Below are 24,277 nucleotides of genomic sequence, written 5' to 3'. Positions count from 1 at the left end.
AGACAATAACAGGCCTTTCTGTCCTTCTCCATCACTGAAAGTGATTTTAGACTGCACTGGCTATGCCCCTACCACAAGTACAGGAACGGCAGAAAGTCAAGGCATATGACCACAATAGACCCTTCTGGCTTTCTAATTCTGTAGTGTTTTCATGGAGAAATCAATGGGAGTTAGAAGTCCGAAAAGATACCAGTCATGGCTTGTATAGCAGTATCTGTCCTCTCTCTGGACTCTAACCACTGACAGGGATGTCAGTGTGCTAAATGCAGCCACCAAGACTGCCCTGCTTTGGTTTGGCTGTGTGAATGTGGGCTCAGACAGCAGGATCCTATCTGCTTAGTCACATGAGGCTTCTGCTCATGCAGTGCTACTCAGCCCCACGCAACACAGGAATATCCTAACAAGAGGGGCTTAATTTGCCTCTGAACAACTCAAGTAAGCACAATTTTTCCACAAAGTGGCCTTTGATAATTTTTTTTTTTTACAACAAACTAAATGTCCTATCATTATTGCAGCACAGCATTCTAGTAAATATGAAGTAATAGATATAATTTTTTCAGAGGTACTGTCTTAGTCATTAAAGAAGAAGAAAATTCAAGTAAAAAAATAAAAAAAAGGGGTCATAAAAAAATTATTAAGGAAGTGTAACAATAAAATAACCTGCAAAATAAATGCAATTGAAACCAGCCATTAAAAATAAAGAAATGGAATTGCAAATGCAATGTCTGTTCAAAACTGATGCATCACATTAGTACAGCTTCTGTATAAAGAGTAATTCTTTGTTATTATAAAGACAAACTTGGATGGCCCTGGAGCTTCTCTGCAGCCCTATTAAGAAGCACTCTGAAAGACTAAACACTGAGCACAGCCAGGCAAAGCACAGCCAAGTCATGCTCAAGTTTGCACAGTGCAGTTTCTCAAAGTCACTTTATGCAATTTCAACCTCAGGGAGAAGCCATTCATCATGCTGAACTGTGCTATAATTTAGGTAAATTTCTGCAAATCTGCAATTGCATTCTTTTCAGCAGTGAAGCAGTTTTTAAAAGGGAATGTTTTGTACTTGTATTTAGCATGTAAAAAATGGATATGTTCTAATTGCATTCCTCACCTTTGTCTTGCATAGGTTAAATGCCACTTAATACTTTAATTCTGTAAATACTTATGCATGTGCATAAGCATTTGCAGGATCAGTACTTCAGAACATTAACTCATTGAAATACAACAATAAAAAAGAATTCTGGCTCTGTACTTTAGCAGCATTAACAGAAATAAAGAGTACAACAGAAAGTACTTCAACAAATGTTATTCAAATCAGGAACTAGTAATTGAATTTTATTTCTAAGTTAATTTTACCAATGAAGAACAGTGTTTACAACTATAATCTGTGCTACAGCCAGGATCCTCTCTTCTGTGGCTTTTATTGTGCATTCTTGTTGGTGAAAAAGGACCAGATTATTTTACTGTGACTATAACTGTTTTCAACTCTTTTTTCTTCAGCAGCTAATTTAGACAGCAGCTTGAGGAACAAGCTGGGTTTCATTTATAGCAAGATATAAAACTTCTTTTGCAGTAACATTGTATATAAGAGTGAAACAGTTCATATTTCAAGCCATTTTTATACTATAATCTAATGCTTTCACTAATCCTAAAATCATTGTGGAATCTGAGTAGTTAGACAATATTCACACTTCAAAACGAATTTTTTTGATTCTTACAACATATTTAATGAAAATAAGTGAGCCAAGCAAACTCAACTCCTCTCTAAAGGGTTTATTAGCAAATTCCAAGACTTAGACCAATCTACTTTTCTTCTGCTCCTAACAGGAAAATTATTGGTATAGTACCACAGACTCATTCACTCTTAATTAATTCTGCTAAAGAGAGCTATCAGACTGCAGGTACATGTATAATAAACTTGTCCAAATGTAACTCTCTTCACTCTAATGAACAAATAAAGGAAAGACATCCATGCACTGCTAACCCATTCAATTCAAACTCAGCAATTCAGTCACAACAAACACTGTCCCCCAGCATTCACCCAAAACAATATAAACTGGATTCAAAGTGCAAGCAGTGCAGCAATGCTGTTTACCATACCTTGTTCCCCAATGTTTGTTGCTGTTGATTTGTCATCATAGGCTCATACTGCATTTGATCCACGCAGCTGGGCTGTGCCTCCTGCGTGCACGGGTACATCGAAACAGCGCCTGCATAGCATGTTTGAGGAGTCAGCATAACCGACTCAGAGTTTATCCCACACTCAAGGTTTTCAGGGACTTGCTGCAAACAGCTGAGAAAATCCTCAAAGTTGGAAGAAGCAGAATAGGTCGATCCACCAAAACCTGCTCCTGGAAAATCCATTTGAGCAAAATTAGAAAGTTGTGGCATCATCGCTGTGGGTTGCTTGTAAGGAATAAAGTCTTGCCTACACTCATAAGGGGAAGCGTTAACTTCTGATTTGTAAGAGAACTCGGATGTACTGGCGTGCATGCCAGGGAACACGTATTGCTGGGGTTGCTGCTGTGAGCAGCTAAGGGGCATGCCAGAGCTCCAATTTGTGAACATCCCATTGACTTGCATATGTTTCATCTTTTGACAGAGTTGCTGTTGCTGCTGCTGCTGTTGCTGCTGTTCCACAAGCTGCTTCTGGTGCTGATGAAGTTGATGTGGTTCTAAATCTTGCTGTACCATACAACCTTCATTCTGGACCAAGGGCTGCTGCTGGTTACAGTCTGAATATAAGAAATCAGATTTATTTAAGGAATCCTGAACATAAGTCAGGATTTCGTCAGTTATGTTGATGTCCCCAATATCATCCACATCAGATAACTCAGTTTTAAAAAACTCCTCATCCTGCTGAATACATTTGAGATCTTCAAAGTCAATACCCAGATTTTTCATGATGCTGTACAAATCACTGGTTTTGTTATCCTGAAAGAGTGCTGCACTGTCTTCAGGAAGTGGAACGGTACTGTCCTGGGAGCACTCCATCAGCTCCCGTTTGAGAATGTTGTGATTTCCAGCAGGTAGGAGATTGTCTGCCCAGCCACTGCCAACAACATCACCCAGTTCATCCCTACTGTCTGAAAAGAAGTTCCGCTCAAAAGAAAGTTTATGTGAGGCTGGAGGGCAGAGATAAACAGACTCGTCTTGCCTTAACATGACACCTAGGAGGGAGTTTGGATCCACAGAGTCATCGTGTAGCGTTGCTTTGGCTCCTTTTCCCATTGTGCTTTTACTCTTCGGTTGAGAGGGGTCCATAAGGCTTGACATAGGGAAAGAAACCTCATATAACACAGCCTCACCAGTGGCAAACATGAAGGGCAGCTTCATGTTACGCTTCCGTAGATGTTCTGCCCCTTCTTCATCTCTGAAAATAAATCAGATATGTAGCATGGTACTGCAGTAATAAACAGTTATTCTATTTTTTTTGTCCCATGGAATTAACAGTAAAAAATGAACTATTCTATTTGTAGGCATTTTTTAAATTCCTACCTATTCCAGCTCAACTTGGCTGAGTTAAACCAAGAGGCAGATTATGAAATAAGGAGCTTATGACTGTAATACCACATTTACATATTACATTTGTAATTAAATCTAGACAGCATACACCATTTTCTATGCATTATGAGCTGAAATGAAAACAAGTGGGCTTTGTTCCATGCATTAAGCTTTTCTTAGTATAGCAAGCAAATCAATACTTGAAGTATCTATTTTTCTCCATTTTACAGACTCCTTAGAAAAAATTATTTATTTAACAAGGCTGAATTTCATACTATGCAGAACTTAGTTCAGCATTAAAATTCAGGACTGAATTTGTTATTTGTTGCTCCTTCTACACAACTGCATTTGGATTTCTCAGGTTTTGCTCATTGGGATTGAATATAGTGCAAGGAATAACTTCATGCCTCTGCTGCTGACCTTGCTCTAAGAAATCAATTTGTCTGAAGTTTATGCAAAAGGACTACGCCACAAGTTCTGAAATATTAGAATTTTCTACACGTTTGTTAGCAAATTGAAAGAATTTTGGGAATTTGGAATATAAAGGGTAATAGTTAAAAAACGTAAATAATTCTGTGAATATAAACAGCTTCAAACTAGTTTTCAGATTTGGGAGCATACGACTTTATGAACTGATGACTTACGTAAGAGGTCTTTGCGTGGCAATGATGTAATCTGGTCTTCCATTTTTGTAGACAAGCCGTGCATTTGCCTGTACCCAGGCCCATCGATTTTCTTTGGTTAGGAGCCTAAATACAGTCATTCCACTCTCACCTGTCTTCATCACTAAAGAGTAAGCATACTGTTTACTGTCCAGCAAATAAATCATGAAAACACACATGTCATCAAAGAAATCCCATTTATTGAAAAATTTTACAAATCTCATGTCCTCAATCACCCAATTCAGTGTGGCACTAACACGTTCACAGTGAATCAGGATGACTGATCACTTCAAGATGTCTAATTTACTCATAAAATAGAAGTCAAAACTGCAAGATATCTCCTATAGATTTGCAACATTCTATATGGGGTTTTGTCCATTATTTCTTCAATAACAGAAATTAATAAATACTAAAACACATAAATGACAAAAGCCTAAGTCTCTCACCTTCATAGAGCAGCTATTACTTTAACAATTAGAAAACGCATTAGTTCTGAATCCAATCCTTTCACATTCTGACTGGTTTATGCAGAGGTACTTAAAAATCTTATGTTTCATTCCCACTACCACTAACAATTCTTGATAAATATACTCAATTTTCACAGTACATTCCTGTAGTGGGTTTGTGTAGCCAAGTTTTGGTAGTGGCAGGGAGGGCTACAGGGGTGGCCGCTGTAAGAAGCTGCTATAAGCTTCCTCCATTTCCACCAGAGCAAATCCCTAGCAGCTCCAAGGTGGACAGGCTGCTGGGCAAGTCTGGGACAATTAGAAATTGTGATAATGCCTCTGTGATAGCATTTGAGGAAAGAAAAGTTATTGTGCAGATATAATTGTGGTCAGAGAAGAAGGGGTTGAAATGTGAAAGGAACAGCTCTGCAGACACCAAGGTCAGTGAGGAAGGAAGGGCAGGAGGTGCCAGAGCTGAGATTCCCCTGTAGCCCATGGTGCAGAAGCTGTGCCATGCAGAACCATGGGGATGCAGAGATCCACCTGCAGTCCATGGAGGAGACCCGTGCTGGAGCAGGTGGATGCCTTAAGGAGGCTGTAAACCCATGGGAGGCCAGTGCTGGAAGAGGCTCCTGGCAGAGACTTGCAGACCCATACAGAGAGGAGCCCATACTGGAGAAGGTTTCCTGGAGGAAGGTGTTTTTAAGACCTCATTTTACTTCTCATTATCCTGCTCTTTCATTAGTAATCAATTCAATTAATATGCCCAGATGAAGTCTGTCCTGCCTGTGACATTATTTGGTGAGTGATCTTTCCTTATCTCAATCCATGAACCCTTAGTTATATTTTCTCTCCCTTGTTCAGTTGTGGAGGGCAGAGGTGGAGAGGCTTTGGTGGGTGCCTAGCCTGCAGCCAGGGTCAACCCACTACAGTCGTTTTGGTGCTGAAACCCAGGATCATGAGGGTGTTGACATATGGACAGTAACAGGCAAAAGGAGCACTGGACAGTCTTGGAGAGTAAAATTATCAAGAGGAAGTTTTATTGTAATTGTGGTGAAGGGACAGGGGGTGGATTTTGTGCAAATTGTCCAATTTTGTTCTGTGTTGTGATGAAGTTATCTTGGTTTTTGTGTGGGAAGCTTTAGTTTATTTTGGCTGGTTTTGTTGTTCTAATGAAGGTTGTGTGATGAATATGAATTTTAAAGATAATTCTTAAATATTAAGAATTCACAGAGGCAAGGGGTAGAAGTAATACAATTGCTCAAAAACCCAGCACTTCTAGACAGAAAAAATAAATAAAATGTATTAGGAAAGTCTAAAAATCTAAAAAAAAAAAAATCCTTGCTACAAAACTTATTTTCTTTATTTCAATCTTAGCATGAAAAATGTAGCAAAACCAATTTTAAGACAAAGTTTCAAACCATTCAAGTTTTATCCTCTTCTGCTCTGGAACCATCTCTTTGCTTTTCTTTATGAAAGAAACAAAACCACTGATAAGCAATAGTGACTGAGCTACACCTGAAGCAGATAATGTGCTTAAATAGGTTGAGAACAACTTGCTGAGAGGCATTATCTAATTGTCTATGAGGGGATAAAAGAAGAAAAAAATGAACTTTTCAAGAGAAGTCAGCAGAAAAGAAGTACCATAATATTCTGAAGATGATTCTGTAAGTTCCAAAGATAATTCTGTTATAACTAACAACAAAAGTAAAAACCAAAAAAGAGTCCCCTAAATAGTTATACATCAGACAGCTGCTGCTTATTTTCTCAACACTATATTTCTCTTCAAAATTGCTACTTAAGCCAATTAAGCTACCAAGAATCAAACCCAGAAATGTTTGGATGCTCGCATGTTAAATCAGAGATAAATTTGTGGTAAAAATCTTACAATATCAAAAGAAAATTCTTTATATAACTTGTTAACAGGAAAGCTATCCTTGGTAGTCTCCTAGTCCGAAGTTCTTGAAATAGCAGAAATTGGGTTGAGCAGAGAAGCAAGTGAGAAGAAGAAGATATGACAGAGACTGGAATATTTATCCTAAAAGGGTCTAAATAGGAATATTAAACATTTCTTCAACCAGTCTAAGTTTTTAGGACAGATAGAACATATGAAATGAACAGTGTTCTTTTTGTTAACAACCTCTTTTTTTCTGTAATTCATATTGCATTCATACTGAAAAAATACTTCATGCTTTGATTTTACAGCCATTCTTTGCGAATAAAACTTACTTCGGATGTGATTTTCAGCACAATAAAGCATGTCAGCTGCATGAATAAACTGGTACCCAGTTCCTCTCATACACAGCTCTGCTTCAGTGTATCCCAGGACAATCTTTCCTCTGAAAGGTAAAACCAAAAAATTGCAACACTGCTGAAGAAGCCACTCACAGAATGAATGTCAAGCAAGTTAATTATGGCTAGAACATTTCAGAAGCAAGTGTTAACTACAGTTTGTTACTATATCAATTGTATGCGGAAGCAGAACAGCTCTAATAAAAAAATAGAGTAAACAATTCATAAAATTGTAACTAGTCTGCCAGGTTGCCTTCAGTGACTAGGACTGGGTTCACAAAACCATTAGATCATAAAAAAGAGTGGATGCCTACCAGCCAGACTCTCAGTTCCATACTACTGAACATATTCACTCCTAGCAGGCAGCTCCCATTAGTTCCAAAGAATGACACTGTTTTCTTAGCCTTGTTTCTTATAATTTACCTATAGGTGATTGTCTGTAGAATTAAATAGGGGTTTAACTTCAGTTATCTAAAACTTCTTGCCCAAATTAGAATTTTTAGTAGCTCAAAGTTCGAACCCAGCTATATCTCAGAACTACATCTCCTTTGCTATTGAGTTGTATGGGACCCCTGTGTTTGCATTTAGACAAGATATGACTCTGAGGACCACTAGCAAGAGTCGTGTTTGACCCTAGCAGCTAAAATTAGAGTACTTTACTAGAGGCTGGGGAGATGAAACACGTAACAGAATTTATGTGATCTCTGTGCAATACCTGATAAAAAGACAGTAGAAGAGAGACCTAAACAGGATTTGAAACAAAGACATGGAGATGCAAAGACAAAAGGTAAAAAAAGGGGGAAAGTAGGGATGGGGAACAATATACATATAACTATTTTTTCAAGTGAATAAAAACATCAAAGAGAGAAAAGAAACATTTGTGTTAACATTTTGTCGTTTTTTACTTATATTAGCTTAGACAAATAAAACATTTTGGTCTCTCAGTAGATAAAATAACAAGTAATTCAATTCTATCCAGTAAGTAGGCATGGAAACCCATGTGAGAGACTCCACTAAGAATGAAAGTCAAAAATCAGTCAAAAATAGGAGGGAGAGGAGAAGGCAGGAGGCCAGAGGCTTTTATTTTGATAAAAAAAATCATCTTAATGGGCTTCTTGCCATGTTGAAGCACAGTAACATTATTTTGATCTAGTATTGCAGTAGTGTTTCCAAATTTTACATGGGGAAAATAATGGTTTGGAAGTGGATAAAATCATAGTATAAAAAAGTATTTAAATTATTTTGAAGGAAAAAAGATTTCCATTGTATTTTACGTCTATTTGAACTGAAGGAGAAATGTAGACTAAAATTAAACACTTTTCTATCAGTTCTAAAACCAAATTTCAAACCAGATTTAACATGAAACGTTTCTTCTTCCCTAATTCATTAGCATGCTGTCTTTTGGTTTTTCTATTTTGTGTTGGTTTTGTGGACTTTTGCTTTGTTTTTCTAACAACTGAGAGTCAGAGACCAGAATGCCATTTCAAGGAAGTACACTACAGCAAACCTACTTCTCTTTACTTGATAGCAGGGCTGGAGAGAAAAACCTTAACAGCTTCTAAACAACCATCACTGAAACGGTTTATATACCAAAAGAGTAGTCTGCTTTATATTTCAAATACATACCTGAAACCTATTTCATCGGCCAATTATTAGACAATTACAGAATAATTTACACCTACTTTGCATCACAGCCAGTGGGTGTGAAATCCAGTTTGTGTTTAGTTCTGAAGATGAAATTTTTGGTTCGTATCTCAAGTATAGATGGTGGCTGCAGGGGAGTAGCTACTGCAAACAGTGCAAGCTGAGGAGACAAAGTTGCACCATCCTTCCCTTTCTTGTTTTGTCCATGGAGAAACTTCAATCGTCCTTGAAAATTCATAGCCTTAGGATGAGGAAAAAAAGTAAATGTTACATGCTGGAGATATTTAAAAGCAAGATATTTCTGTTATGATGTAAAACATGTATTTTTCATTTTTCTTAGGATCCATCGGATTCAAGTTTTATAGGATGGCATACACAAAAGTTAGCTAACAAATACCGAACACTGTTGTTATACCCCTGAGTGTATCACTTCAATATCTATTATAAACATACTGAAAAATTAATTAATGGGAAGATTATTCTGTTAAAAAAAAAAAGCATGTAGTATCAAATATCAACTGGGGCTTCTAATATTCTAATGAACATACATGCATATAATTATTTCAACATGCATATAATTATTTCATTATTTCTATTGAAAATTTGTATGTTAAATTTTGAAATTGTAAAGAATTCTATTTTGTAAGATATCACATAAAGGGTGATAAACTCATACTTGTTTTAAAATCTAAACAATTGACTAACAAAAAAATGCATTAAAAGAAGCAAGTAAAATTTTTCCAAATAAGGAAAAACCATGGTCCTCTTAATTACCATAACTTAGTGCATCGCAAAATACTCAACTTGCTACAAGAAAATATTCTAGTAATGTTTTTTAATCTACAAATCACACAGCATTTTACAAAAACTTACAAATGCTTATTTGAATTTCACTGAAGAAACTGGGCCATGAGAAATAATGACAACACTTGGCTGTAACAACATCTTAAAGGGGAGACAGTGTCACTAACAAACTTTGTGGTTCAAGCAGCTCAGATATATTTGGAGACTTAACAAATAAAGTAATTTGTTGCCCCTCTTGTTAAGATGATGCAGATTTCCAACTTTTAAGCATATGTGGAGTTCTTTATGTAATTCCATACTCACCAGGAATCCAGATGAATTATCCAGGAGACATCGTAACCTGCAGATGAAATTCCTTTCCATAAAGGAAGAATTCTCCGGAGGAAGTTGATCTGGGCTATAATAGGTTGCTGGCTGTGAAAAGCCATTATCTCCTGCAGGAAAGGATTATTTATAAGGATTATTTTTAGAAGAACACCTAGTGAAGGCTATCTATAACAAACGATCTTCCGTCTCATAAACAAAGAGTTAGGTCATGACCTGAGCAAGAACAATGTAAACTGGAAACATCCTTAGAACCTATTATTATTGTAACACTGAGGTTAAACATCAGTTCTTCTGATGGAATTATGTTTTACAGGCTATAGTATTTGAAAACTGAATGTAATTTATTTTTAAGTGTTTATTTGTTTGTTTTTACTTGGGGGTTTTTGTTTGTTTGGGTTTAAATTTATTCATTATGTTTGTCAACAGCCTAGATTCTGGACCAGTTGCAAAGAGCAGAGTTCTCAGCAGAGAACACACTCATGTTCCCACAATAGTAGGATCGGCAAAAAGGCACAGCAACTACAGGAACTGAGTATTCAAAAACTCAGTATCAAACAGTGAAAACTTACTTTCCAGATAGCCAGAAGAAAGAAGTAGCAATAAATATAAATCAGAAACTTTAGGAAACCACCACAAAAACAAACAAACAAAAAAATCAGCATTTTTCTCCAATGAAGGCAAAATCACCCTACTAAATAGTGAAAATATTTCTGGGCACTGCTGATCAAATACCATAGTTACATCTCCAGGTATACCTGGAGTACTTGTGTTTTGTGGTTGTTTGTTTTACAAAATACTCTAAACCATGATTGTTAATTTTGATAATAGCATGGTATCCTTCCACCTTGTCAGACAAGCATTTGCTGCTAAGTGGTATTTACAAAACAGACTTAAACATTTGGAATATAAACTAAAATCAGAAGGTAAATCAATATACCTCGATAAAATGCATATGTTCTACATGAGACTACATATACAGAGATACCAGAGCATGGCTACTCACAGCAAATTTAGCAAAGCAATCTTGTTTGCAATACATATAAAAAAACAGTCACACCCTAGGAATTCATACATGCAGAAAAACTGAGAAAAATCCAACTTAAAAAGATATTTTATAATAAAATAATCTTTATTTAAAAAAAAATAGTCCATGTACTCTTAGAGAACTGATTATTAAGTATGGACAAAATAATAATAGAGATTTTAAGAACCCATATTGACTTTCCAGATATGGATATTAGGTCAGGAAGAGCATGTCACTTAATAACACACCACATTATATTTTCTGAAGCATAATTTTGTCTCATGAACAGCTGAAAAAACTTACAGTTAGGCTCAGAGGTTAGTACACTGGCAAAACAAACCCAAAGGTAAACAAATCATTACCAAAAACCAGTTCTATTTAATCTCCTATGAATTCAAGGGGCTGAATTGGAGCCAAATGAGATTGCTGATATCTTACCAGTAGGCCTTGCAACCTAAGGCCATCTAAATCCTACAAGTATGCTGCGTTATCTAGCTTTTCAGATAAAAATCAGGAGATAACTGCTATGCAAGGTCAGTTTTTGTTTAATAAACTTCAAGGTATGGAGAAAAAGAAACCTTTTTCTGAACTAGCTGTTAGTGTGATGAAAAGGGATAATCTGAAATTACAGCCATCTAAAGAACTGTATTGGCCAGTCACCATTATGAGCAGATTCCACAGGCAGACAAACTCAGATATTCGTAGTCCAAGACAGTTACCATATAACTTAGAAATTAGAAAATAAGAAATTCCCACACCTGTCATATGGACAGATCTCAACAGACAAAGCAAATTTCCTTACTTGCTACTGCTGCATTTTTTTATATTATAAATTGCTTAATTGACAGTGAGAATTTTCAACACTTCTGAGACAGTGCTTCTCTAGGAAGCTCTCTGAAGAAGCAATGACAATGAAGAAAGAGCATCAAGGAAGCAGCTTGCAAATCCTAAATAATATTTCAAAAATGTCAGCTCTGATTTGGTACAGTGCCAGGGTTTCTGCTGGCATCCTTGGCACTGTTAGGTGTGTCCTTCAGCATTTCTGCCACAGGAGAAACTCAGTTATTCTTTGGGTAAATACAGAGCTGAAATTTGAAGGTTCAGCAAGTGCAGCTGGATGCTGTGGAGTTTGTCAAGTTCCATAATAAAATGCACAGTTCCCAAGAGCGAGCAAAGCTGTGGTGAAAGAAGTGGCTCCCGACAGGAGGGGAACAGAACTCAAAACAGGAGGCAATGGGCTTCAAAACTAAGCCTCCTACACTTGTGAAAGCAACACTGCTGCACGTTTCCAGGCAGACAGAAGGCAGGAAGGTTTTACTGCCAGGATCTTGAAGTGACTCACTGTAAGAAGGCAAAGAATTTTACAGAGCATCTACAATCCCTAGAGCAAACCTACCAGTTAACACTACAGAGGTTAGAACCCATATCCCTCATAAAGCTCACACTGGATCTCATCAATACCATGGAGCAATGTGGAGAACATGCAGTGCATTAAGTGCTTGCCTTTAAACTCAAGACCATATGGTTGCGCAACACACAGAGTTCAAAAGATAATCCAGACTTAATGCCCCAGAGCAGATATTTGGGACTGAAAAAAACCAGCATTTTGCAAACTTCTCTGGGAACAAGTCAAGGACTGGGAGGCATGTCTGGGAAGCACAGTAACAGCTGAGGAAACAAGTGGTCTAGCAGCATACCAGAGTATTGAGTGAGAAATAACCAGTCCAGGCTAACTGAAGCAGAATCAGTTCCCAGATTCAGGATAGAATCTGTGCCTGAGCACAAGCACAGTTATAATATATCTATAAATATCTACATAATGCTAGCTGAATGTATGAAGACATAAATGGATTAAATTAACAAAAATGGAGGGGATCCTTACGGTCATAGCATTATCCTTTGCTATAAATCTGAATTCAGTTTAAAAATCCTCAACATCCAACCATTTTATGCTACTTGAGGCTCCAAAGTCATCATTGAATCACAGAATGGTTTGAGATAAAAGGGACCTTGAAGGTCACCTAATTCCAACCCCCTGCCATTGACAGGAATACATTTTACTAGACCAGGCTGCTCAAAGCCCCATCCAACTAGGCCCTAAATGCTTTCAGGAATGGGGTATAATTAGCTGCTTTTAGCAAGCTAGAAAGAAAAGATACAAACCAAAACGTTGTCTGTAATCAGGCTCAGCACTTCCTGATATTCAGCCAAATTGGAGTCCAATCCAACCTTGTGTCATACTTTTCAAATAACCTTTTCTAAATTAATATGCACTTGTTTAAGGTCCATAGAACACGATTTCACCCTGAAGCAAGCAGGATGAAAATCTGGTTTCTGAGAACCGCACTCTTTGCTGTACTGAACTGTACTATTAACTAGCTGTGCAGCAGGCCTGTGGAGATTGATCTAGAGATGGTGTAACAACATTGACCGCTAAATGAAAAACTGAAATATACTCAACTGTGTTATAAACACGGTGACTTTTCTCTATCAAATCATGGCATTTCCATACATTGCTAAAATGACTTAAAGGTTTATTTAAAAAATTGACTTTTTATGGATAAATAAACCCCACATAATTAAGTCACAATAACAGAAGAGTTACCTACATGTTTAAACAATTGTTGTGCAAAGGGAGCATTAAAATGGAGCAGTTGTCTCAATAGCTTTGTGGTCATTATGATGCAGGCACATGCTTCCTGGATTACACATAACCTGCACCTACACATCTTTGCTCTGATACACAGTGTGTGTCTCCTGAGCTGTTTCTCAACATAGCAGCTCATTTAAGCATCAGTCAGTAACATGTGACAACTCTGCTCTAACATGTATACTCTGCTTGATCTTAAAGGTTCATCTATTTAATCTTTTATTTCTCTTCCCTTTTATCTCCAAGAGAAGTACTGGTCTATGAGCAATGAATGCACTACTTCCTATAGTAACACTGTAACTAGGCCTGATTCTTGGACTGATCAGTCTAAGAAACATTGTCACTGATGCTCCAAATTAAAGTCTTCCAATTTAAGGTATAAATAGTCTTTTAATGGTGCTGTACTATGAAAAATAGTGCTTATTTAAAGTGCAAAAAATAATAAGTTTCACTGTTGGCTAAACGTGTCCATGAAATTCAAATAAATTTGGAAGATGCTATTTCTTCCTTTAGTCATCTAAATTTATCTTTTTTTTTTTTTTTTTACATAGACAAATTAAAAAAGCCCAAAAAACAAACAACTAATCCAACAGGCAAACAAATTTTGTTCTCACCTTGTATACTTGGTCCAGAATCTCCTGACTGGGCAGGATTTAATGCCCAATGTAGCTGTCGTTGAAACTCAGGTCTATCTTCTGTGTGAATCAATTCAAATACACTCTGGTGTATAATATCGGACTATGAACAGAAGGAGAAAGGTGAGAGAGAATAATAAGAAAGTTATATGATAATATTATACAAGTTGTCTAATCATAACAACACTGTTATGGATATAGTAAACTCCATTTTGCTCAGGGACAAATACATACAATCACATCCAGGTGGCTAAGCTTCATGGAACTATTTTTTAGCAGCTCAGTTACACACATGACTATAAACATGGGAAACAATAATAAAAAATATTGCCTTAGAAAAAAGTGACATTATCTCAACTATTTCTTTACCTGCTTTTACCTGAGAAGGCCTGGAAATCCTATGCTTAGGTTCTGTTTAATTTTTTTAATTTTATAAGCTGGTAAATAATAAAGTATTTACCAGGTGTACTTGACTTAACCCACTACAGGTACCACAGGAAAACAAACGAAACTAAAGACCCTGAACCAAACTGCCAAAACTAAACCAAGCAGATTATAAACAGCGGATTTGCTTGCCTGAAAACTTTGTCATTCTTAAGGATGCATTAAAACATGCAATTATTAAACTTTTATTCCACTACCAATTGTGTGGTTAGGAATGTGATCTAAATGGCAAAGGCTCAAAAGCAAGGATTAGTGCTTAAAGGAATTTAAGGAGGAAAAAAACCCACCCAAAATAGTAAAGAAAAGACTCAGTTGACTGAGAAGAGTTATGATCCCGGATTTTGGCATGTTTCAAAAACCCAACCATTACACAAACAGAAAATATTTAAATAAAATATGGATCTAATATAATTGAGATAAACTGGCAAAAGCAGAAGCCTAGGTCAAATTTTGCCATGACAAATTTCATAAAACAATCAGAATAAATTTCCAGAAATTCTAATTTTTGCAACTTTAAGACTTTACTTCTATATCATGCACTTGATTTACTGGAATTACTTAATGAATGTTACGCCCAATTTGTTTTCCAAGCTTTTTTCTTTTTACATTCCTCAGCACTTAAGAAATATGTAAACCCAGGAAAAAAAATGGGCTTTTTTGAAATATTTTATTTTATACAAACTTCCCCAATCTCTCATCAGTTACCTGAAATTGCAGGCCAAGCATGGTTTCCTGCAATTTTTCAGACAGCAGCTGAATCTATCAGTATGCAGTATCCATGGATATACTTTGAGAACTATAACTGTCATCTTCAACTATTCTATCATCTTCACATAAAGTAACCCCAGAGTTTTCTAAGGAGGGCAGAATTTGCCTGCTATGCCTCAGTCCTTAGTACTCTGGCACCTGGTTTTCAAGCCCAATGAAGTCAACCATATGTGATCTGCACCATAAATAGTAAAAAAACAAATGCTTGTGTTGAAATTAATAATTAAATAAATAAACATGAGCAACAGAACAAATTCCAAAAATACTAAAATCACTCACTTGATATTTATAAATCTCAAGGCATATGGAAATAATTTTTCATGAAAGGTTTCTATTAAAATAATTACCTTCCCATTGAATTATGTCTCACTCAGCATCATAAACTGGGTAACACCACTGTATAAATTTCAAACAGTTGTTCCAGTAAAGAATAATTAAGTGTGAAAATTTCCCATCTTGCCTAACTCAACTTTGGAAATTATATTCCTGTTGTGCTTGGCCTGACATCCTGGCTATGTAAGCTGATAGAAAAGTAATATGGTTTCAAAGTAATTCAACCAAAAGTACCGAACATTTTTATTACTAAAAAATTTTAAGACTCTAAATATGAACACTGATGTTCCCTGAAATTAGGCAAAACCTCTGAAAAAAATAGAAGAAAAAATAAACTTACTTGTTGGAATCCCAAGTAGTCTTGGATAGTAGAAGAGACATAAAAAACCAGAGCATCTGCTGTAACAACTAACACAAATCCATTTAACGCCTGGGGAAGAAACACAGCAATCTGTCAGCTTCAGAGATAAAATTCCAGATAATAATTTTGTTTATAGGTCTACCTATACTGTAGTTCCTCAATAAAATGTGAAGCATGCAAAAGCACATCATTATCTGACAGCACAAACAGGATTCCTCATTTCATCTCTCTACAGTATATGTTAGAATGAAAAAAACTGGATCTAATGAAAAAAACCCAAACTTTATTTTAAAATTCAGTGGAGAAGCCAATCCACGTTGATAACTTTTCAATACCCTTGACTGTACAAGATGAGGGACATATATGAAGAACTATAAGTTTATCTAATATCAACCACAGTTCACAATGTTTGTGTGGCTCAAGCATTGGATATCCCCAGCACAAACCAGAGCCACGTCACAAACCCAGTCCCAAAATCCATTCTATTCATAGAGCAGACAGGCCACTGTGGACAGGAAATCAAGCTATCAAGATCCCCTATATAGTCCAAGAAAACATTTTATAGTGTACTTAAAATAGAAAACCCTCTGCAAAAGTGGACTGTTGCAAGTAAACAATGTTTTTGAAGAGATTTCCCCCTCCATGGAGCAGCAGACCAGGCGGCTCCACACTCAAAGTCACGCAAAGGGCGTTTATCTGAACTCCCAATCAATACGGGCCATGGCAATTGTTGTGATAGCAAACAGTACATTTGTGACTTGGCAGCTCATCTGAAAGGTGCCGATTTACTTCTATGGATTTCAGTCAAGACTTAACAAAAGGCAGTCTCTAGGGGCTGGATTGAGTATATTGTGCCACTTAATTTCCTCAACTGCATTCAAAGGCAAATCTGGCTAGCATACTCAAAACAATTTTTTTAAAAAACCACTTTATTTATACAGATTTATTGTAAATAGAAAATGTAAAGTAAGTGAAGGATATCCTATATCTTACTGCAACAAAGTAATAATATAATAAATGAAATATCTGATTAAATGGCCGGTCTTTAAATGCTGTGAACCACTCCAATTTAATGTGTAGATATTATTTAATCTACTCTCATAAACAGTTATTAGCTCTACAAAAACACCTTATAAATTTAGTAAATATTACATGAATAAAAAATGAGAAAAAATCAATAATAATCTAAAATTAAATAGCCTTGCCAATCCAAGAAATCTCGAGTGGTTACACAGAATCCTTGGTTTTGATGAAGCTCACAGTAATTTCATGCGAGCAGAATGCCGCAGTGGCAGGTGCACGTGTCCTCTGCTGACCTGTTCCCTGTTCTGCAGGGCATTTCACCTCAGCTGGTTGACACAAAACATCTGCAAGCTGCACAGCATCTAACTTTGTCTCAAATGTTAAAATTGGTTATTCTGGTCCATTTCACACAGAGCTACCTACACCTTCTGTACCTGGAATCACATTTTGCACTGGCCCTAGTACACAGTTCTCAAACCAGGATTGTTACCGAGAGAGCCATATGCATTATTTAAGCCAAAAATTCTCTAAAATGGGTAGACTAATAAATGAAAGATGAGCTCTGATGGAGGTTTTTGCAAAATGCAATCCAAAAATAATTATCTGAAAACACATAATGAAATTTCGCAGTGAGTTTATTATTCTGGAGAACTGAAGATGCTATTTGTGCCTCTAAAAATTACTCTCAATGCTCCTAATAAAGAGATAATTACAAAACTGTTCATTATTGTTGAGAACTAGGTTTTAAATATTTCTTAAAGGTAATTTTTTTTCTTGCACTTTTTATCATAAACTTTCTTGGGCTGTAACAGATTTTGTATTTAAAATAATAATTTGAAATAAATAATTTTAGCTTTTTTTAAAAGGAGATTTAACTTGCTTTTAAGAAAGGCACATTTATGTATTTGATCTCTGCTTCCACAATATATTGAATTGGCAAGAGAGTTTCTGTGTTGGAAATTGAAGACAATTTTCTGTTTGTTAGGAAGCAAGCAAGAACAACTGATGAAGAAGTAAAAACAAAAACAAAGAATAGAATGTTTATTCATATTTTTTTGGCAAAACCAAAAAAAGTAGGGAGATGATAAAAGGAAAACATTCATCATCAGTTATAATTTATTTACCTGAGTGACACAAAGGGTTCTGAGCATAAATGGAAGGGAAGGACTTTATCAATATTTACAACTTACTGCTTCCCACTATCTTCTAGAAAATTCCCAATTTCATCACACTCATGACTTGTTACATAACCTAAGAAAACTCTATCTGCATATTCATTCTCATAAATTTTCTCAGATATATAAAATATTTAAAAAACAACTACATTTAAGAAATTAGGTTAATTTACTTCCCAAGAGGGGCAGAATTATAATATAGTAATAACTATATCATCCACTTCAGTTTCATACTGGAAAAGAGTTCCCTCATATAACTTACAGTGAGAAGTCATAAAAGCTCCCCCTGTATTTCAGATAAAATAGATGCCTCCAATACATCATATATTTCAGCTTTTTAGGTTCTTTTCTGTTTAAAAGAAAGCTGTTCACTGGTAGTAACTCTACAACAGTTCTTTGTCATACTTTATTGAGGTTAGAAAATGAAATATATGTCCTAGTTTTTTTTAGGTTAGCAAACAATTTTCAATTAGCATCAATTTAAAATAATTGTTTTGTGGGATTCTTAGAACCTATTTTCATTTCTAGTCTCTGAACAATGAAATTCCTTTGGTTTGAAGCAAGCAATTGTCTGTGACAGAATGATTTGCCACTTTTGATAGATACATCAGTGTGAAACCTGTATAGAAGACAGACTAACAACATATTTCAAATGGAGCTGCAGGTCTCCATAAAACCCATTCTGTGAAACTAGTTAGAACATAGTAATACCTATATTTGTGATTTCTTGAGTTTAATCTGAACTTGGTATTATATAATTATCCATATGCTTAGGACCTTAAAACAGGCTAGACAATTAAAAGAATCACACAATATTTTCCATTACTTCATATAAAAGTTATTCTAAGTATTTTAAAACTTGTCCTGAATCTACACTATGTATGCTGAATTCTTTCAAAACACTAAGAAAGCAAGATTTCAGCAAGCCCAAGGTCTTTGAAGGAAAAATTGTTTCTTTCAGACAATTAGTCACCAAATTTACATTAAATTAGTAACTTATCTGGTCCTTATAAAAACCGTTCCTTTATATTTACATCTTTATTAACAACAGGTGCAAAGAGATGGGAACCCCCCCAGTAAATTACTTAAAAACATTACAGAGGAGTCCATATCCTAACATCCACTCTAAAGTCCCCACTACCAAAATCCAACAGCTGTTTAATATTACCCTAAAGAAAATGAGGAAAGAATTTCACAGTAAGAAAGCTTTTTCTGTCTCATCCCTGAGCATCTAATATGCTAAATACAGGTGTTAGGAGTTTTTTTTTTTTACTTAAAATCTTTGTATAATATGTCTGTTGCAAAACATACCTGCAATAGGAGTTCTCCTTCCAGAATCTGCATCCCTTCTCCACACTTTCCTGTTCTAGAGGTTTCCTGAATGCCATTTCTTTCTGGTCTGGTAGAGCTAGATGATTTTAATGCAACTAGAAGAAAAGAAAAAAAATTGAGCAATCTTTGAAAGGCTCACTAGAAATTTAGGTAATGATCTGCTATTTTTTGTAAGAAAAAAATTGATTTAAATATCTATATTTTTATATATTATGAATACAATCTAATGAAAGACTTTTGTTTCCATGTCAAACCTTTTCCTTACCTTTAGAGTGAACCCTCCAATTTTGTCATCTTTCTCTTTTCTATATATAATACTTTCACAACAAAACAATTATTATTTGCAATCAACCCAAGTCTCATGATTCTATTCCTTTTTTCCTTCTTCTCCTTCTCTTTACTATAAGACTCACTTCTTAGTGTGTTACTCTTGTGACAAATAAAGGACATTTTTGTTTTCATAGGCCACCCTCCTATGATAGAAGCAACTCTGTGTTAAGGTAGGAAAACACTTGCACTTATTCTTATCCCACCTTATTTCAGACATCAAACTATGTTTCATCAGACAGGTAAAGCCTGCTCTATACTTAAAGCTTCCTTCAGGGAAGGGAAGGAAAGAAACATGAACCCTAAATGCATGGTACATAGTAAAAAAATCCCAACAAAACAAAGAAAGGTATTTCAAACAAAAAGATGTTGGTATTTTCTGTCATAGTTAAAATTTAACATTTTAAACAACAAAGCACTCTTCCAACTTCAGATAAAATTCTATAACAATGAATCATCATTATTCAGATCATAAATATATCTAATTGGAAGAAAAAATTACCCAATGACTAAGAAATCAAGAATCAGATCATATTGCTATGAAGCTCCCAAACTTCCCATCTCTGCATCCTTCTAATAAACAGGATGCTGTTTAATAAAACTACACACTCAAAGATCATCCATAACTCAGAATTTACTTACTTTTCACTACTCGATAAAGAGGGGGAAATAAAAGAAGTCTTCAAATCTGAAATTAGTCTAAGTAGATCTGTAGGTCTAAACAGCTTAAAATTACTTGGGCAATTGTACCTTAAACCTTTTCTATAAAATGAAAGGCCACCACCTCCCAGCTCCAAAATCTCTATGATGCAAAACAAGGGAAATTTATAATAGAATGAAATCCATAAAAATAACTGTAAAATACAAGCTTCTCATAATGATATAATAGCCTAAATTTCAAATGATTTTTCAATCTGCTGAAAACCTTCATTTTTTCACTCTTCAGAACTTTAGTCAAGAATCCAGAAGAATTTCTGCTCACTCACTCTTAAAGTATATTAAATTATATTTTACACTATATATATTAACTGAAAGATAAATGATGCCTTTCCCATTTTTTAAGCTAACATGGCAGCTAAGAACTTTCAAGCCAGACAGTTTTCATTAAAATATACCTCAAAGGCACCACAGAGGAAAAATGTGTTCTAAAGAGATATTAACTGATTAATCAGGTCAGAATGTACCCAAACATTTGCACTGAAATTAAAACCCTAATGCAAGGTAGTCTAAACATCCTGCAACAGGCTACAGGGAGGTACAGCCACAGCAAATTCACATGAATAGGATATGTAGCAAATTTTTTTCTAGCGTTATTTCAAAAGAATATATAGAATATTCACTAAACACCCCTAAAGCAAACAGGCAGTAGAAGAAAATGTTTTAAAATTTATGTTGTATGATTATTGAAAAAGTTGATATTCAGCTGTGAAAACTACAAGTAAAGATGCCTAATCACTTTTGCCATTCTGCAAAATACTATGTCATTAAATATAAGTGGGCTTTTTCCTTTATAATGTCTGATAGGATTAAACACTGTCTGAGAGATAAAATCTATCACAGCTCCTGAGCTCAAACATAGCCAATGTACTGGTGGTTATATTCTTTCTAACTTTGAAGGTGCACAAGAGGTTAGTGTGAAGTTCAACATTTTCCTGAATTGGTTTCTACAGCTTTTGCAGAAATCAGAATGTGGATGGAATCAAGCTGTTTACAGCTAAGGCACATGGAAAATCACCAGCAATCAGGATTAGTAAAAATGAAAGATACTGTGGAAATTAGAGCTGTATACCATAATTTGGTACACAACTCATGAAAAAAAGGAAACAAATCCAAATTCACCTTGTTCTGACAGATAAATCACTGGCCTGTCAGTGCCTGCTGCAAGCCACCCAAGTCCCTGGTGCTGAACAACCCCAGAGACCAGGATGCACATTTGTAACGTGTGCTCCTACACTGCCAAATTGAATGCTACCAGAAACAAGGAACCTTACACAGCACAGAAGAACCGCCTTGCTAAGCAGCAGTTCTCAACAGACTTAGCCACACAATCAGGTGGCCTCAGAAATACCAGCAAGAGATATAATAATAGGTAATGGAAAGGAGAACTAAATCTTACAAAGCATAACTCATCCAAAAGTAATATTACAGTCAACATCACCTAGCTTAACATCAGCCATGTGTGTTCTGTTAGTTCTCATAGTCTTACTCATGTCAGCAGACAAAATAATCTCAGTAGTTCATTACCTTATAGTCTTTGAATTAATTAGAACTCACTGTGGGCTATCCTCTCAATTTTCCTACACAGGAAATTAAAACATGAATACTCCCACAGAGTAAAGAGGAAAAATCTGTACACATACTCTAGAATATATTCACTATCAAGCTACTTCTCAGAATTTCCCATTCATAATTTAAAACCATCAAAAATAAAGCAAATTTTCTTACATTTGTAAAAAAAAAAAAAAAAAAAAAAAAAAAGCAAAACCAAATGAGCAAACAAAAGAAACCCAAAAAAAAAAAAATATCTGTTACACAACTTTAGCAGGAGGGTTGGATTATAAGCACTTGCTTTCCAAGTAGGTTAATGATTGATATTTAATCCTATGTCCAGCAGTAAGCATCATTTCCATTGCCTAGATTTCCCTGATGTGAAGTACAAGCTGAATCTCAAAGACAACTAGATAGTGACATTTAATAGATTTTTCTAGACATAAATATAAATATATATTCTGATAAATTTGTTTTATGATTGATAAATTAAATAACAATGGTTACATCAATATTTGCCAGCTTCTTATCTCTGTTACATTTAGGTGATAAATGTCTTACATGGAGATGTAGTGCACTTTATTAGACTAACAGTATGGAGCGGGGGGATAAAAAATGTTTAACATATATCTACTTCTTCAGGTCTGAAACAGAATTCTAGCCATTGAGCTCTAATGACTGAAAAAAGGCATCTTTCATTCTAAAACCATATAAGTATTCATTAAAAATTATTTACATAAAGACAACAGGTATTAGGTGATCTTCCTTCTTTCCAAGGACCAAGAGTCAGTATAAGAAACTGCATGAGTTATAAGTAGCTTCCTGATTCAACTAATAATTCATGATAGATTAATTTCATTAATGATCTGCTGAGATATTCAGAAAGTAATCTCATCAGAGGAAAATATTTTAAAAGTAAGTCTATCCACTGTCTTATTTAAACACTATGCTGTCCTTCAAGAGAGACTCTAGTCCAAGATGAAAAAGGTCTTTTTCACCTTCAAACACCTGATCTCTAGGGTTTATACTTGGCAGGTATGCTCCCCTCAAGCTTCAACCCACAACCAGCATCCTTTTCCTTCCAGGCTGTCACTCCTGTTCTCAATAAGAATCCTTGCCATGATTTCCTCACTTGATAGGCTCCTGCTCTCAAGTCCTAGCTCCACTATTTCACCCACTTCAGCTTGCAAAATCAGTCACCAGGCAGGCATCTGAGTTACACCACCTTCAACAGGAATCCTATAAGTTATTTCATATTCTCTTTACCAGAAGTTACAATAGCAGAGAATTACAAAATTGTCACAGAGCAAGTGCAAATGCACTCTAACTGATGTACTTGAGAGAGTCCTACTTGTGCTAATTGTGCTAAAGTTAAAGTGGAGATGCAGAGAATTCATCATAGGGCATATACATTAGCAATTATCTAATTAAGTTTCTGATTAATGCAGAAGCCTGATTTAACACATACATACATTAACTGTTTAATTTATTATTACTTTAAGAATGCAATATAGATAGTTAAATTACTTAAAGGATTCAAAAACTGTTCCACTTCCCCTATTCATGAGAGAAGTGACACACCTACAGCACTTATACAAATATTCAAAAGAAATATCAATAACAATGAAATATAATAAAAATGCCTTTAACCTCAATGTGACTAATATTTTATGTAATAATCAGTTGTCTGACCATAGAACAACAGAGTAACATCCATCAGTGGGTATCAGGACACCATCAATACTCAACTTGGCCAAATCAAGTTTATTATGCTGTTTTCCTCAAATCTAGAATTACTAAATTTGGAAAAACGTACTTTTTATTTTCAAGTCATCAGAAAGAAGAAAGTAAATGAGAAAAATAAATAAAAGTGGAGTTTTTTTCTGTTTTGAGTAAATAAAGATTTTCTGACACAAATGCACATTTGCTGATGCTCAGCTGTGAAGTCTGGAGAGATTTTTCACCATTGAAACCTGAGCATTCCCACACCAAATGTCTCATATTTGATTATCAAAGGAGTGAAAAAATGTATGATTAAGCTTTCCATCTCAAAATTCATCTAATCCAGCCACGTGTTATTAGGGTGCTGAATAAAACCATTTCAGTAACTGCTGGCTGAAAAGCTTTACAGAAACCATACCAGAGTACAAGGAGGTGTTTAGAGCCTTTTCCTACTTTTTCTTCCCCAAAGAAAAAGCATAGCAAATTGTTTTGGAGGAGTCTGGGTAGTTCAGTACTGAGAGGTGTAGAAAACAGAATAT

The 24,277-nt window shown here is 35.4% G+C and overlaps 1 protein-coding gene across 1 annotated transcript in view; it reads right to left on the bottom strand.

Moving 5' to 3' along the window:
- AHR (aryl hydrocarbon receptor) overlaps window positions 1-24,277 on the bottom strand; it is a 62,233-nt gene that overhangs the window by 4,182 nt on the left and 33,774 nt on the right. Inside the window, exons 3-10 of the mRNA XM_021538301.4 lie at window positions 19,401-19,516; window positions 15,871-15,960; window positions 13,965-14,088; window positions 9,653-9,783; window positions 8,584-8,786; window positions 6,839-6,948; window positions 4,146-4,287; window positions 2,098-3,370 (exon numbers count right to left, since the gene is read on the bottom strand). Coding sequence (XP_021393976.3) covers window positions 2,098-3,370; window positions 4,146-4,287; window positions 6,839-6,948; window positions 8,584-8,786; window positions 9,653-9,783; window positions 13,965-14,088; window positions 15,871-15,960; window positions 19,401-19,516 — 2,189 coding nt within the window. The remainder of the gene's footprint in view (window positions 1-2,097; window positions 3,371-4,145; window positions 4,288-6,838; window positions 6,949-8,583; window positions 8,787-9,652; window positions 9,784-13,964; window positions 14,089-15,870; window positions 15,961-19,400; window positions 19,517-24,277) is intronic.

Source organism: Lonchura striata, chromosome 2, assembly GCF_050655825.1.
Source record: "Lonchura striata isolate lonStrDom1 chromosome 2, ASM5065582v1, whole genome shotgun sequence".
Lineage (NCBI taxonomy): Eukaryota > Metazoa > Chordata > Aves > Passeriformes > Estrildidae > Lonchura > Lonchura striata.
The sequence above is the reverse complement of the archived record's forward strand: the minus strand, read 5'-3'. Positions and strand labels throughout refer to the sequence as shown.